The sequence below is a fragment of the Pistacia vera genome, unplaced genomic scaffold (assembly GCF_008641045.1).
Source record: "Pistacia vera cultivar Batoury unplaced genomic scaffold, PisVer_v2 Contig545, whole genome shotgun sequence".
NCBI classification, from domain to species: Eukaryota; Viridiplantae; Streptophyta; class Magnoliopsida; order Sapindales; family Anacardiaceae; genus Pistacia; species Pistacia vera.
In genome coordinates, this window is record NW_022196385.1 from 792670 (window position 1) to 810698 (window position 18029).

At 36.6% G+C, this 18029-nt stretch overlaps 1 protein-coding gene across 1 annotated transcript; it reads right to left on the bottom strand.

Moving 5' to 3' along the window:
* Positions 1 to 8221: 8221 nt before the first annotated feature.
* LOC116107660 (wall-associated receptor kinase-like 1) lies at positions 8222 to 10403 on the bottom strand. Its single transcript, XM_031393945.1, has 2 exons — positions 9557 to 10403; positions 8222 to 9402 (listed from the first exon to the last, which is right to left on the bottom strand). The coding sequence occupies exons 1-2, from the start codon at positions 10401 to 10403 to the stop codon at positions 8222 to 8224; spliced, it is 2028 nt and encodes a 675-aa protein (XP_031249805.1).
* Between the last annotated feature and the right edge of the window lie 7626 nt (positions 10404 to 18029).

The window sequence follows — 18029 nt, forward strand, 5'->3', positions numbered from 1 at the left end:
AACAAGGTCACCAACCGGCATCACCACACGAATTTTTTAACATGAAACACTCTCAAGCAAGAAATTGTATTGATCAATGTTTAGGCATCCTGAAAGCTCGATGAGGAATATTGAAAGACACATCTTACTATCTCATCAAAACTCAATGTAGAATCATTACTACATGTTGTCTTTTGCACAATTTCATAAAGTCTGAGTTGCCTATTGACCCTGTTGAAGCGGAGCTTCAGGAAGAGGTGAACGATGAAGGGCAAGAGGATGATGAAGGGGAATTGATCAGGCATGTTGAGCCTAGTGCCGCGTGGACTGCATTTAGAGATAATTTGGCGGCTGAAATGTTCAATACTTGGATGGCTGCACAGAATGAATGATTGTGCTTGTGTTTAGTTTATGTGTACTGTTGTGACTTTTTAAATTTCTGTCTTTTCTTATTTGCCATGTATGAATGAACCCAAACACTAATCTGCCTTTGTTAGCGGACTTGTACATTAAATGTTAAGTGATCCCGTTCATGTATTATTTTTCCTGATTGACTTAAAATTATTCAACTCCCGCATATCAGTAGGTCGGACACTGTGTATAAATGAAGTTGTAACCTGATTTTTTTGTACAATATCACTAATATGCCTTTTTTTGTTTTGTTTCAGTAATATGGACAGGTCAGCATCACGGTCCCATGAGTCCAATAGGAGCATTAGCATGCATGACGACCCTATGCTTATGAAAAGAGGTAGAAAGGGTAAGGCAAAGGCTAAGGGAAGTAAGTGACAGTGGACAAAAAAGGAGGACGCTGTGTTGGTGGAATGTTTGTTGGAGCTGAAAGGGCAGCCACTTTGGAGAACTAAGTGGGGGTTCAAGTGCAGTTACCTAGCTGAGGTCGAAAAGATGATGTGGGAAAAGCTTCCTCATTGCGGTTTGAAAGCACAACCACATATCGCCTTGAGGGTGAAGATGTTGAGGAGGCAATATAATGCAATCAACGAGATGCTTGAGAAAGGTAGCGGCTTCGGGTGGAATGATGAGGAGAAATGCATTACATGTACCAAGGATGTCTTTGATGACTGGGTCCAGGTAAGTATGCTTCTGTTGGTTTATTTGTGTAAATTTTAAATTCTAAACTGCACGTTTATATGTACTGATATAGATGACACATATCTTATGATGATTAACATTTTTGTAGAGTTATCCTTTTGCAAGAGCACTGCGACACAAACCGTGAGTGCACTATAATTCCTTTGTCGTAATCTACGGCAAAGACAAGGCCAATGAAGCTGGTGCAGAGATAGCAGTTGATGCTGTTGAGGATTTAGATAATGACAATGCTGAGAACAATGATGAGCAGATAGACATCGATGCCAATGTAGAGGTCGATGTTGAGGGGTGATGTAGTTGATTCTACTTAGCAGGCGGCTGCTGCCAGTCAAAGCAGAGATGCAGTCAGCAATAAGAGGAGGAAAAAAGATTTTGGAAAAGCAATAGATTGGCACGCCACATTGGGTAGGTTTGAGATTGCATTGGTTGGGACCCGAGCAGAGCTGAAGGGTATTGCTGACTACTTCAAGAAGGAGACTCAAGAGAAAGACCATAAAGGGCAGGTGTATTCCATCATTTCTCAATTGGATGGATTCACAGTCACTAAGATGCTGACAGTGACCACGAAGATTTGCAAGGAACCTCGCAAGATAGATATCTTGTTTGGATTACCAATGCACGTGCAGAGAGAATTTGTGAAGATAAAGCTTGGAGCAAGTAATGAGTAACGAGCAACATTTGATTTCTAGTGAAGTCTTGTAATAGGTTTTATTTTTCGTGCACAGGGTTATTAGATATCTGACACAGTGGTTGACTTCCCGTAGTTGTATTTTGCCTATATTCTAACAGCATATAGGATGATGTCTTTTGTTATTTTTTTGTGAAACCAGGTCTGTCTAGTAATTAGATGGTATTGGTTTATGATTGCAATTAATACGGGAAGATATGAATCACTAATATGGAATGTAAAAAACTCTATAACTTTGGTAGTGAAGTATAAAAGGATGTGTACATGTATGTGCATTTAATGTTTGTTGTCTTAGTATGTTGAATGTGGCATTTTGATTTATTATGGAAACTAACATTTAGGTCACCAGGAAAGTATGGTGAAGGTATTCTAGCATTTATAATCTGTCATTTCAAGAATTTTTGTTTTCTTTCCCTCTTTGATGTGTTTTGTTTTGTGGGTTGGTTTGCACGAACGATGGGAGGACCACCACGTTGCCCAGTTGTGACGACAGAAAGCACAAAAGTTCGTGAACAATGTCAAGAGAGTCACACAGTTTGTATAGATAGCAATGTGAAAGGTATTACGATTGGATAGTTATGGAGTCAATTTGTTGTATGCTTGGGAATAATGCTTATTAACGTAGCTTATAATTGATTGATGTGCAGGTGTAAGAGGGACCAGTCATTCAGTACATGAAGAAAATGAGGAGATGCCTTCAGCCTTAAAGGGCAGCAAATGCAAAGGTACCCAGCCTTGCAACTTTTAAACCGACTAATGCTTTTAGTTATGAAAGATGTATGGAATGGTTTGCTAATGTAAATGAATGATGAACATATGTAGGTGCCACAAATCAATGAAGGTCAAGTAGGCGATAGGCAAACAGAAGGGGAGGGGGCATGTTGAGCAGCAGTATGTTTGACCTCCACATGGGGTACAAAACTATTTTACAATTGACATGCTTCACGTCATATTTACATAATATGTTTACCTCATATGATGAGACTGCATATGTACTGATCTGCAGGAACTTGTGGAGGAGTTTGAAAGGAGACAACTTGCACAATTTCATCACCCTAGACTGCATGTGGTTTTTTATGTATACAGAAGAAGTGTACAAAAGGAACTTGCTAAAGTGGATTCATGAATTGAACATATTCTCAAGGAAATATGTGTTCATTCTTGTAGTCCTGTGGTGAGTTTTTTGATATTGTGGTGGCTGTACGCATTGGTTTTATACTTACCAAACGCGGACATGAGTTGATTTTGGTTACTTAAGAGTTGACATTGATAATATGCAACAATTATTCTGACAGGGGTCATTGGAGTTTACTGATTTTGTGCAATTTTGGTGGAGATGTAAACTTGGAATTAAAACTCGATGCATGGTGCTACTTGATTCGCTTGGATCAGAAAACGGAAAGATGCTACAACCTCTGATTCGACGGTAAACTTGATTATTTCACAAATATTTGCAAGCACATTTCAGCACATGATGAAATTGTATTGTTGGAGATGTGGTACTGGAATGGGTTTCAAATTGTCCAAGCTTAATTATGCAGGTTTGTGAGGGATATTTATGAATCAGGAACAATGCCCCAGCATCTAGCATTGGTTGAGAAACTGCCTTTGCTAGTGCCTAAGGTGATAAAACAGCATATTGTGTTGGTTGATGGTAATTAGTGGTTGATATGTTCAGTATTTCATGTATTTGTTGTGACCGATAAATGCACTCACCAGGTCCCTCAACAACTGAACCAGATGGATTGCAGATATTTCATACTATATTATATAATGAAGTTTGTGGAAGCTGCCCCAGAAGATTTTTCAATCAATGACGGGTATCCTTACTTTGTAAGTACTGCAGTCTTTTAATTAATCAGGTTGATTTGTTTATTCTCTATTCAATTATAATATGTGGGTTATTGTTGTTGATTTTTATTCTCCACAGATGACGCATGATTGGTTTACACAAGCTAAATTTATAGCATAGCCTGCATTTTATTAATTTATGTATAATTATTGTGTATTGAGTATTGTGTAATTAGTTGTTGCGGATGTAAAATGGATTTCATTTAAAAAATGGTGGTGATTATGTTCACTGTTGCAAAGTGCAAAATTATGTAATATTATTGGTTCACAAGTTTAAAGAGCATCATTATTCAGCTTCTAGTTAATTTATTGGAACATTGCTTGGATTCAGAAAAATGTAAATGCACAGGTACTCCGAAATATGTGATATGACAAATGCACCAATAATTCTCACAATTTTCACACAAAGTTTCGGTCCAAGATAAGTGGAAAAAGTTAACAGATTTCCTCAAATTTGGAAACTTGTTTCTAAATTCCAACCATGGTGTAAACCAGAAAAAAAAGTTAATTTTTCTATTGCCTTGAAAAAAAAATTGGTTTCAAGTGAATTAAAGTAGAAATAAACATGTACGAATTATAATTTGTGGTAATACAAAAATCAGAGTTTTAAATAGAGTTTTAAATTCGGAGATGCCAACTATATTTGTTGCAATACCAGGGTTAGGTGTTGAATGTATATCCAACAGAAAATACAATAGGTTTTTTTTGGAGTTTCAATAGTCTGTGTAAATTTGTCAATAAATAACTTAACAATAAAATACTTGGCTAAAATACAAAGAAAAAATATTTTGTTAATTGATAATTTCTTTTATTAACCAAACACGTTAATTATTTACACCCAGTAATCATCTAAAGGGCATTTTAGTAAAATATACTCAAGACATCTGTTGTCACAGCAAACTAAACAGATTAATTAGTAATACAAGTAATCATTGTAAGGGCATTCTAGCAAAAGGGTATTTAAGGATATCTGTTATTACTGTCAACTAAGCAAATTAATTATTAATACATCCCAATTGAACCAAGCAAATTAATTATTAATATATCCCAATTGAACCAAGCATAATAATAATTTAAACCCGGTAATCGACAATGTAATCTTTCTTTCCGGTAATCTTATTGCTAAGATAAAAAAACATTATATGATCCAAACGCCCCTAATAGTCTTTCCATTTATTATCCTACCAAATTTTACAGACGCTGCATTGATTATTCTATTAAAGAAATTTTCAGTATAGTTTTATTATAAAGTCCTTCAACCATAGGTTTATTAAACAACCAAAAACATCATAATTTGCATTTTATATTTAAGGAATATTGTTTTTAAATGGTAATATAACATCAACTACTTACCATTTTAATATTTTTTTAATTTTAACACCACCTCATAGTTTTCTCCAACTTTGGATAGCAAGCATTTAATGTTTACAGAAATGAGTTCTAGATTTGATTTTTAGTATAAATGGCTTCATCTCTAGTTTGTGAAACAACAACCAAAAAGACCATAAACTTCGTTTGTAATTGCTTCATCATGTATAATGGTCTTTTGAGTTGCTTCTTTATTATCTTCCTGATCACTTTTCACATCTCTCAGGCCCCAACACTTGCGGTGGTTTTTCGTTGGAGATTCAGAGTTCACATAATCAACGCCCTATCTCACGACAATCAAATTATTCATTGTCATTCCCGGGATGATGACCTTGGAGAGCATAACCTTGGTAAGGTGATGAGTTTACCTTTAAATTTGGTTGAGGTTTTATAATTCTTCCTCGTTTCTGGTGTGATATGAAGTATGGATCAGATCATTCGAAAACTACAGATGTTTTTACTGCAAAGTTTGGAGATAAGCGCTGTTGTCATTCTAGGAAATGTTTTTGGTCTGTAAGAAAGGATGGATTTTATTTCAGCAACAATAATCAATCATGGGTTAAATGGTAAGACTGGTCTTGAATGTAATCGTCAACTGATGTAAAAATAATTGTTCAATTTTCCAGTGAATACCATTTAGCTTAATTGGTAAAAGGTTTCCATATATAACATCTCATCTCTCAATTGCTGAGGTTCTTGATAGATTTCTAAGCAGCTTTGAGATCTTGTCAACCTTTCAAGCTCCGTAGCCACCTCTTTCATGGTAGGCCTCTTTCTCCCATTCAGTCTCAAAAGTCTTGTAAGCTTCGCAATAGATTGAATAATGTTCCTCGATCCCTTGCTTCTTTAGCAACTCTTGTATCTTAAACCTCAAGCAGTTGGTTCTTCTTTGCTAATGAGATGAAGCATGCCACCAAGTTTTTCTCTTTTGCTCTAGCATAGGAATCTGGCGTTTCACCGGTTAGGAGCTCTGCAAACACAACTGCGAAACTATACACATCACTTTTCTCTGCAAATTGGCTTCATTGAAAATATTCTGGATCTAAATACCCAAAATTTCCGGAAACAGTAATGAATTCAGGAGAAAATGATGGCGATACAGCAAGAAAATTTGTAGTAATAGGTGGTAGTGTGGAGACTGTTAAGCATAGTTTTTCTGTGATGATTTGATAGTAATCGGTGGTACTTGGTAGTGTGACGGCTGTTAATGGCGGGGTGTGAGGAAGTTAGGCAAAAGAAGATGGAAAGTAATTGAATTGGGAAGAATGATGAGGATAATCTGTGTCATGTTTGACTGGACTGAAGGATTTTTGTGAAATACTAGTAGTGTTTGGTTGGTGGGAATCAGAAGGAAAATTCTCCATTTGAAGGAAAAGTGCTCTGATACCAAGATAAAAAAAACCAATCAAAGAGACCAGTTTTAATTAACTGAACTAAAGAGTATGACTATATCCAAGGGGATCAGAAACTAAAGCTAAATAGCAGCTTTATGCAGAAAGGTTTATTTATGATTTTGCCTTAACACAGTATTGACTCGACAATTAAGAGTTCATTTCGTACTAGAAATTTTGAATTCCGAAAGTTGTTTGAAAATAATTTGGTTTTATGGGTTTTTATGTGGACACGTCACAAGTTGCTGTAACAATATACTGGCATAAAACTTGGAAACTTATACCGTGAAATTTGTTAGCTACAAACATAAAACTTGTAATGTGTAATTTTACATATATGTATTATAGCCACACTCTTATGCATGTCCTATATTTATTAGTTTAATATAGGATGGGATTGAACCCCACTGAACTTGGAGAATGTGGAGGGGCTATTGCCTTGAATATGATGTTGAGTCCTTACCGCCAAGCTTTAGCTTTCAAGGAAACTGATACGTTAATAATATGATATGTATCAATGACAAAGCTAACAAATTCTAATCTTTACATTTCAATTATGTTAGGATCTTATATAGGGATCTCACACCCTCCAAGTGTGATACTTAAGTCTAGGAACTCTTCTACCTATCAAGTCGATCTTTTGAGTTAAACTCTCCCTTGGACTTGAGTTCTAACAAATTACATTAAGAAAAAAGATAAAAATTAGTTTCATTTGAAGGAGCTTATTGGATTAAATATAAGGTTGACCTCTGACCAATGAACTTAAAATTTTATGTAAAGTGGCAACTTATAAGAAAACTTTGATGGTTAGTATGATAGACTTCAAAAAGAAGAAGATTAAGAGGAAGCAGGGAATTAATACAGTTTCATGGTTTTTTCTGAAGAGTTTGGTTTTTTTAATAAATTTAAATATATCAATACAGAACTAGTGTAGCTAATATATCTCCATTGAATGTGGACAAAATATAATTGTATTTTCTTAGGTGTTTATCAAGTGGGTTCTGTTTCTATTCACTCTCGTCATTGTAAACATAGAACAAGTATACAACCAACAAAATTAGCAGCCTCTGCTCCAAAATTTCTTTGAATAAGTTAAAATTTGCCGTGCCATGTGACTTTTCTGGTGTTAGAATTTCAGTGACTTTCTGAGAGATGTCTTACACTGCACGTAGAAGCATACATATTTTCTAGCCTTCATTGTTGACTAGACAAGCCGTTTTTGCCGTGCTAGAATTTTGAAATGAATTTCAGGAGCTCCTTTGAAGACAACTTTGATTGAGGTTGGATTTTATTTTCTTCTCCAGCTTAGACATGCTATTTCTAGTCTTTAATAATATATGGTAAAGGAAAATTACTTGTTGGGAAATTCGTGCACAGAAAGAATTATTATAATAAACAACAGAAACTGACATTTTCTTTCAAATATGCCCTGTTTTCAACAAGTCTAAATTTCTATTTGATGTTTGACTTTTCTCTGCAAAGCTTTCCTCCATCCATTTAATCAAACTTGACAACTTTTTATTCTTCTAAAAATGATTAAGTTGATGAGTGGGACGGGACAGGGATCGTATCTTTTGATTTATATAGTTGTGATTCAACTACTACTTCATATTTTAGGAGCCAGTTTCATCTTTTCGGTAGGTTTTGCTTATTATGTGCTTATTTTAGTGATAGCATTGTTAAATCTTTCATACACAACTATAGTTGAAATAATGTAAAATTAGTTGGATTTAAACAAAAATTGTGTGAACTCCAATCTCAATTGCAAATACCTCCACTGCAGAATCATACATTTTTAAAACTAACTACAAAATAATTCTAATTGTGACTTCTAAAACGATTTGGATTCCATTTGTAAGGAAAATTCTAAGCCTTCTTCTGTTGATCCTTGCCCTGTTTCTTCTGAAGTTTCCATATATAACGTCTCATCTCTCACTTGATGAGGTTCTCTGTACGTTTCTAAGCAACTCCGAGATCTTATCAACCCTTCAAGCTCCGTAGCCACCTCTTTCATGGTAGGCCTCTTTTTCCCATTCAATCTTAAACATCTCATCACAAGCTCTGCAATAGATTGAATATCTTCCTCCCTAGCTTCTTTAGCTACTCTTGTATCCAAAATCTCAAGCAGTTGGTTCTCCTTTGCTAATGAGATGAAGCATGTCACTAGGTTTTTCTCTTCTGCTCTAGCATAGGAGAGCGGCGTTTTACCTGTCAGGAGCTCTACAAGCACAACTCCGAAACTATACACATCACTTTTCTCTGTAAATTGGCTTGACTGAAAGTATTCTGGATCTAAATACCCCAACGTTCCTTGGACTGCTGTCGTTAAGTGAGTTATATAATTTGGAATAGACCTTGAAGTCCCAAAATCAGAAATTTTTGCACTATACTTCTCATCCAGGAGTATATTGGAAGATTTTATATCTCGATGGAAGATAGGAATAGAGGCTGCAGAATGCATATAAGCAACTGCTCCTGCAACTTCACAAGCGATTCTAACTCGATTGTCCCATGAAAGTGAAGATTCTTGGCCTTGCTCATGATCACGGATATGATCGGAAAGTGTACCGTTAGAAATGAATTCATATACTAAGACCGGTACCTCAGTCTCGAAGCAGCAACCTAGAAGCTTCACAATGTGTCTATGGTTGATTTGAGATAAAATTACAATCTCATTGATGAATTGCTCAATCTGATTTTTATCAATTGCTTTTGATCTTTTGACAGAAACTATCTTACCATCAGGTAACATCCCTTTGTATACAGTACCAAGTCCTCCCTGGCCAAGAAACCGACTCTGACTGTAATTCTCTGTCGCACTTTCGAGCTCCTTTGCTATAAATATTTTAGCTTTTTCACTACTTCCCTGCAATAATAATCGTTGTTGGAGTAGGAAACCACCATTTTGCTTAAACAATTTTTCCTTTCGCATTTTGTGTCTCCTATTATTTGAAACTCGGAATAACATGTATCCTGAAAGAGATGCAGCCAAAATTCCCAAACCACTAACACCTGAAACCGACATATGAAGCATTATAATATATGACTGAAAATTTCTATCAATTCTTTTGATTTTGCACATCAAAAGTCTTTCTTTAGCATGGCAATCTAATTTCGTAACATGCTCATTAAACTGATTATGGAGCAATTGGAGAAAGAATAATACCTAAAATAATAACCAGTTTGACTGGAAACTTTCTGTCACCAGGCTTGAGAATGTGATTCTCTGTGCTTTCATCCGTAAGGGAACAGTTGGCACAAGAGCAGAAAAATTTCGCTGGATTTGTGGAGCAGTTCTCGGTTTTCAGTGGAACCAAAAGAGATGTAAAAGGGTAGAGACTGCTATTTAGCGACAGCATGTTCGATTCCAGGATGCTTATTTCATTGACCTCAAAAGTATCTGCAATTGATGTAACAGAATCACCCCATGTTACAATATACGAAAGCAAGAAGCTCACACCGGTTGCTATCTGGTTTGCACTTGGACAAGCACATCTCAGTGGAACCATCAAATTTGAACCCACAGCATTTTTTATGTCATCATTGTTGTTTTGATCCGCGAGAGCCTGGCAAGTTGATAGGCCTTGGTAAGTGTTATAGGCTACTGAGAAATATGTCTCACCACTGATCAAAATTTTGTATGAAGTGTTGTGCTGGTAGATACCATTAGAGCACGAACAAGAAGTTGGAACTATAACTATGGTTTCAGAGGGGATCTTGTCACTGGACGAGATATTGTTGACTAAAGCTACAGTGGAGGGTTCAGAGCCTAAAAGAGAGGCAATACTAATGGGTGAATCATAAGGTGGTCGAGATCGGAAGGTTACATATGACTGGCATAAAGTTTGAGGACCAGCAGAACCATAACAGAGATACCCTTCTGTTATATCAGAAGAGTCCTGCTGGCAATTGAGCTGTCTGTTCTCTTGGTATGATTGTTGGCAGTTTGACGGCTTACACAGTGGATACACCAAGAAGAAGATTGAGAGGAAGCGAACTAAATATGGTTTCATGGCGTTAGGAATTTCTCCCTGAATTTGGCTAGCTAATTTTATTGATCTCTAGATCATTAGAACTAAATGGAGCGCTAAACTGAATGTGTGGACGAAAGATGATTGAACTTTTTATAATGTTTATTCGCCTGCCTATGCTTGATTGAATGTGACAAAATAAAAAATACATGGTTGACTTGTGTTTGGTGTCGTTGATAAAATACTTGAAAAAACTTAATGAATTAATTCTACGTAGATATAAGTAAAGAGATAGCTGAGAAAATTCAAGCAGGTTGAATGAATTAATTTTCGAGAGTTCAGAGTAGTGAAATTGCACCAAAATTAATTAGAATGCTTAATGTAATTGACACTCAGTGTATTTATATATATTATAGATTTTTCATGAGTTACAAGTTAAATTTTTTTATTTTTTTTTAATATGATACTTTTTACCTTGATTTTAATATGAGTTACAGGTTGACTGATGGTTGCCTGTGGTGCTAATATGCAATTTTATTTCAATATTTTTATATTTAAAAATTAATTCTAAAATTATTTATTTAATGAATTAAATGATTATTTAGGTTCATTATATAAATAGAGCAATTATGTAGAGTATATATGCCATTCTACACATACAAAATTAACTTTGAAAATTGATTTTTAAAAACTACCAAAACTAGCTTTTCAAATTAGTTTGTCAATTTGATTATTTCATAATCAACTTTAAAATTAACCATTTTAAAACTGGTTTACCAAACTCCTTTGGGGTTGTAACTTAAGAATGAATGATTAATTCCTAATCCTACAAAAATCCCAAAGGTACCTTAATTTAGTTTATGATTTTAGGAGGTTTCGAGCTACCGTTGTCTCTGAGAAGTGAAAAAAGAGCTAAATGAAGAAGATTAAGGTCTTATAGATTATAAGAGTGTAATATAAATTATTTAAATTCGATGATTAGTATCGAGGGAGTTTTAAATGTTGGTTAATTTGTATTTTTGTTATGTAAATAGTAAGGGTGGGCAAAAAATTAGGGTAGAGCCAAAACCATTGGGTACTTGGGTTTCAGTTTCGATTTCTATCAGAAACTGGCTGCTAGAGGGTAGATTCCGGTTCCAAAAAATGGAAACAGATACTTAAAATTTTTTTGTGAAAATATGGAGGCTTTTATAACATTTTATACTTCAAATAAAATAAAAAGAGAATTACAAATTTAAATTGCATGGCAGAGTATCCAATACGTTCATTGATAAGCGTGTCATTCACGGACGTGGTGGTGTTATTCCATGAGGAAATTCAATACCCTTTTAATTTTTATTCCCACTTGCAATTCCTTTTTTCACCTACTCTAATCCCCTGACTTAATTAATTCAACTTCAATTAAATTCCATTAACTATTATTATATACCTACATTTGCTAGTTATTGCTGAAAATATATGCCAAAAATTATAATTCATTTAAAATATATGGGAGATAAAATATATTTATTAAAGTAAAGAATTTTCATATGCTATTTTTATAAATTTCTTAGTCATAGTATTGCGGTTATCATGTTATTGTATTTGTGTTATTTAAAATGTTATGTAATTTTAATTTTGGAAGGATGAAAATTGATATGTTATGCAATTTTAATTTTGGGAGGATAAAAATTGATATGTTATTAACTTATTATGTGATGTTATTATGTTATTTAATGTGTTATGTAATTTTAATTTTGGGAGATTTAAATAAATATTAGAATAGTTGTAATTCTTGTAAAGTTTATAGGGTGTATTTGTCATTTTAAAAAACTATTAGGGGTGTCATAATTTTATGAAGGTTTATTTATCTTTTTTTTTTTTTTAAATAGTAGAGTAATTAATATTTGCCTAGATACCCAGGACTGGAACCGAAACTTGAATCTATAACACAAGTTTCAGTTTCTTCAAAAAACAGGTACCTGGAAGTCGAAACCGCCCACCCCTAATGAATAGTGATCATTTGGAATAATTTCCAAAAATATTTTTTCTCCTTTGTTATAAAAACCAGAGAATTTGGGGAAGCTCCATTAAGGAAAAAAATAAAGAACATGAAGACACCCTTTTCCCCACGCAATAGCCTGTAGTCAATCGTCAAGTCAATCAGTTGAAGTAATTGTTAGATTGAACCTAGACATACACCTTTCTACGAAGGAAATTGTTAGATCCAATGTTGACTAGAAAATTGGAAGTTCACTTCATACCAGTAACTTTAACTCCTGGAAATTGCTTGGAAAAGGAATTGAGTTGACTGAGTTAACCAATATAACCGTATTAAGAGTAATGTTCCATTATAATTGTTTAATTTATCTCATTTTCAAAATCACTAAATCATATTAAAACACGTCAGTTTGTATGGATGAGTATGTTAAAAAAAAAAAAAAAAAAAGTAAGGGTTAGTGGTTCCGGTTACCCTGTGAGTTTTGGGGCAACCAGAACTTGTCAATTCTTAGAAAAAGGAACCAGAACCTGAAATGAGGTTCCAGTTCCTAACCTGGGTACCCTGTAAAAGATAATTACCCCCTATTATTTTAAAAAATGACAAAAACATCCTAAAATTTTACAAATATACCCTTGAAAAATTAAGAAAACCTACATTTAGTAGTTTGAACTTTTGATTACTCATCCATTTGTGTTCAACATGGCTCATACATCCTCTAATCTTTAGGTAATACTTGAATTCAATCAATTCATTATAATTCACATAAATTAATTAATTATAATATAATATTATAATTAATTAAGTAATTATAATATAAATCTATAAGGTAACGTTATAATTAATTAAATTTTTTGTTCTTTTTAAATTAAGAAATGAGCCGATATACATTTTCCCACTTCAGTTTTGCCCAAAAAACACTTTCCCACCCAAAATGAAGAACCGTCGGTTAAAATGTAATGGCATAAGGGCATAATAGTCATTTTGCTTCCATTAAAACCTGAGCATGCGCCATGTGCATTTTAACTCTCTCTCTCTCTCTCTCTCTCTCTCTCTCTCTCTCTCTATATATATATATATATATATATATATATAACAAAACAAAATTGAAAAATATTAGACAAACAAAAATAAGTTAAAACAAATAACAACAAAAAGTTAACGGCCATTAGCCAAAATCGCCGACGAGAAACTGTTAGGGCCAAAAATCGTCCTTGGCCCAAATAGGGGAACAGGATCACTAGTGAAGAATGACCAGGCCCAGTCTTGCAGAGGCCCAATTCGGATTAGCCCTATTTGATACGAGGTATAGCCGGCCCAAACTACATGGGCGCGAGCCTCTTAAGCCCAGTCCACTTCCTAGGCCCATAGGCGAGTCCAGAGCCCATAGCCCCTTCAATATTTTCCTATTCTTGATCAATCCCCTACTCAAGGTCGCCTTCCCCTTTCTTGATGACTTTCCCATTTGGGAGTTATTCTCCTAATCAGAATTAACTTCCTACCCGGACACTGATAAGATAGCTGATTACGGCCTTGATTCTTCTAGGGTTGGTATCAGAGTCATACTAGGACTCCTGCTCCCACCAGGATTGGGAGACCAGACGACCACTATATAAGCAGAGGCCAGCCCTCTCACAAAGGACATCGACATTACACCTTCACACCCTAAACTCTTTACTTGAGAGTTTCGCTTCATCGCCGTAGTCACAGTCCCCGACTAGACTTCCGGTAATCTCTCATTCCCTAGCCCTCACTATATTAGCCTTTCAGCCTTGCTGACTTGAGCGTCGGAGTGCCTACGGCAAACACCACCCTGGTGTTTCCCGTTCGCTTCACGCGTGTGTTTCTCTACGTGTGCAGGTACAGCAGATCGCTAGTGGCCTCAACCTCGCGGGATCAGACCCCACTTTCTGCACAGGTAGATTTTTACGTCTACAGTTTGGCGCCCACCGTGGGGCCTCTAGCAATCACTCGACGTGATGAACCTTGCTACGTGGAGAAATATTCCATGTCTGACAATCCGGATGACGTTAACTCAGGCCTTGAGGCCAGACTGGAGGCTTTGACCGCCCTCATGCAACAAAACTTGGACAAGGTGGCCGCGCTGGAAGCCGAAAACACATCCATCAGGGTCGAGAACCAGTCGCTAAAGGAGAAAGTAAGCCGATTCTATGAACTCGAGTTTCTGCCTAACCAAGCACCCTCCAATCGGTTCCGCACCACTATCCCATCCATGCAACCCCTCTCCACATCAAAGTATCGACCCTCGGATTCTGGTAAAAGGCCGCGTCAGTTTAACGCACTGGCGCTCGACTACTCCGTTCTGACTAACGGAGATAAAAATACAACAGTGCGTGGTCCAGTCGATCCATCCCAGACTCATGATCAAAACGATCCAGCAATAGAGAACCTGTAGGGTCAACCCATCCCCACCATACCACTTCACCTCCAGTCAACCCAAACACAAACCCCATCCGGCTCGGCTCACCCTCACGGGTTGGACGGCCAAACCAAACCAACTCCAACACTTGAGCCCATCCACCCTGACGGACCGAAGGACTACCAGACAACTCCCCTGACCATTCATGTAGGGAAGAATAATAGAACAGTGACGATGGGAGTCATCCAACCCGAAGGGATGAACAAAGACACATGCTACCAAGGAGCGCACGACGAACTGATTTGTCAAAATACCCCCCGAGGGATGACCCAACGGGATGTACCAGACCCGATAAGACGGGGTGACCCGATAGTATCCCCTTCCCCTGTGGAACAATTACTGGCCAAGAGACTGGCCGACGTTGAGGCAGTAATGAGGCACATCCCAAGAATGCCAATCCCAACCAAGAAGAGCAGACCGAATTGCTATGCTGATTCACCCTTTGTGGATGAGATCGCCCTGGCTGACATGCCCCAGAAATTCATTATCCCCAACATGAGACCATATGACGGTACCACTGACCCGGATGACCACATAGCCTTATACAAGCAGCGGATGTTCACTGTCTCCATACCCCGATCGCTTAGAGAAGCCTGCATGTGCAAAAGTTTTGGTTCTAGTTTGTCCGGCCCGGCACTCCAATGGTACACGAATCTCCCGAACGGATCCATCGATTCATTCGCTCAGCTTACTGACACCTTTGTGGAACAGTTTGCCAGTAGCAAGAAGCTAGAGAAGTTGTTGGCCGACTTGTAACGAGTATACCAACAAAGGGGGGAACCATTAAGAGAGTATGTTAGCAGATTCAACAAAGAGAAGATCTCTATTCCCTCATGTAACCCCGAGACTGCTGTGGACGCTTTCAGAAAAGGCCTCCTCCCAGATGGAGAACTATACAAAGAACTTACAAAGCTAGGCTGCACCACAATGGAAGACGCTCTGGCCGAGCCGTTATCCAGATAAGGTGGGAGGAAGATGAGATGAACCGAGCTGCCCATTCCAGATATGANAATCTCAATCTTCTAATCAAACACCTGCTGCTATCAATTATGTTGCTTCACCAACCTCTGTTCAAGATGCAGCCTGGTATATGGATTCAAGAGCCATGGATCATGTTATTTCAGATTTTTCATAGCTTACAACAAGCTCTCCCTACACCGGAAATGAACAACTCCAAGTTGGTATTAGAGCAATTGACAAACGTCAAGAATGGCTGATATCTCTCGAAATCCTTCACCTCTTCACTAAAGAGATAATAGTTCGAGCTCCAAACACACCTTTGATTCAAGTAATTCTGTCAATTCTGCTACAGTGTCATCTTCAAAATTGCCTGTAATTTCATCGAAACTAACGAGAGACAACCACCGCTTCTGGAAATCGCAGATTCTTTTTGCAGTAGGAGCTCACGACCTTGAAGAACATCTCACTGGTTTAATATCGCGTCCAGCTCCTTTCGTGAAAGCTTTATTAGACGGTACACAATCAGAGGTAATCAAAAAGCCTAATCCAGAATACTTACTTTGGAAGAAAACTGACAAAATGTTAGTTAGCTGGCTGTTGTCATTAATTTCAGAATCTATGTTTGCCGTGATCTTTAAGTGTCAATTTGCTACTGATATTTGGCTAACATTAGAAAAAGAATTCTTGACTGAGTCTAGAGCTAAGACACTTCATGTTAAAAACCTCTTACAAACCACAAAGAAAGATGATATGAGTATACATGATTACTTCTTAAAGATGAAGAACTATGCAGAAAACTTGTCATCGAGTGGAGTTGTTATTACTGATGAAGAGCTATTAAACTATATTCTGGATGGTTTGGATTCAGATAGTATGATGCTGCCGTGGTTAATATAACAACTAGACTGGAATCTAAGGTTGATCCAATATCTGTTCAGGAAGCTCAAATTGTTTTACAAAAACTTGAACTTAGGTTGGAGAAATCACATGCTGTAATGAACATAATGATTCATAATGAGTTTCATAGTAGTTCAGCTGATGTTGCTAGTGTTTCAGTGGCGAATGAGAACAAGAAAATTGAGCCTGATCAATCACCACATCTTTCTGGAAATCAGTATAACACAGTGACCTCAGCTATACCACAATTTACTAGATTTAATTCCTCTACTTACCTACTGGTTAGAATTTATCTGTCGTTGGTACATCTCAGCCTCAACCTTATTTTAGTAACCAATTTGATGGAGGATATGGTGGTGGCCGAGGTAGAGGTCGTACAGGAGGTAGAAACAGATTTTTTTTGTCAAGTTTGTGGAAAAGCTAGGCATCTTGCCTTACACTGCTATCATCAGTTTGATGTCAATTTTACTGGACAAAATTCTTATGTAAGAGGCAACTTTGATCCACCTGGTTTTATGAGATCATCTGCATCTTTAACAGAAGGACAATACACTTATGCTCTTTCTCCTCCTCCTCCTCATTACACACAAGGCAGTGTCTTTGGACCATTACCATCGTATCAACTTGGATACCACACTCAATTCTTGCCAAATGCTAGTCCACTTTCTACACCTACTGCAAATCAGCCAACAANTGAGAAGTGAAAAAAGAGCTAAATGAAGAAGATTAAGGTCTTATAGATTATAAGAGGGTAATATAAATTATTTAAATTAGATGATTAGTATTGAGGGAGTTTTAAATATTGGTTAATTTGTATTTTTTTGTGTAAATATTAGGGGTGGGCAAAAAAATAGGGTAGAGTCAAACCATTGGGTAATTATTAGGAAGTAATGAAATCTGACCGTTGATTGTAGATGACGTGTGAGGGAGTTAGTTTTATTTCTGTTACAGTGCACATGCAAAATACATGCAGTACGCATGTATATATAAAACACTTTACGCATGTATCATTAATAATCATCATCAATAATACATATCTGAATTTTCTCTCTCTTTTGCTTTGTTTTTTCTACATTTTCTGTTAGTGTTCTAAGTTGGTATCAAAGCCATTGACAAACGTCAAGAATGGTTGATATCTCTCAAAATCCTTCACCTCTTCACAAAACAGATAATAGTTCGAGCTCCAAACACACCTTTGTTTCAAGTAATCCTGTCAATTCTGCTACAGTGTCATCTTCAACATTGCTTGTAATTTCACCGAAACTAACGAGAGACAACCACCGCTTCTAGAAATCGCAGATTCTTTTTGCAGTATGAGCTCATGACCTTGAAGAACATCTCACTGGTTTAATATCGTGTCTAACTCCTTTCGTGAAAGCTTCATTAGACGGTA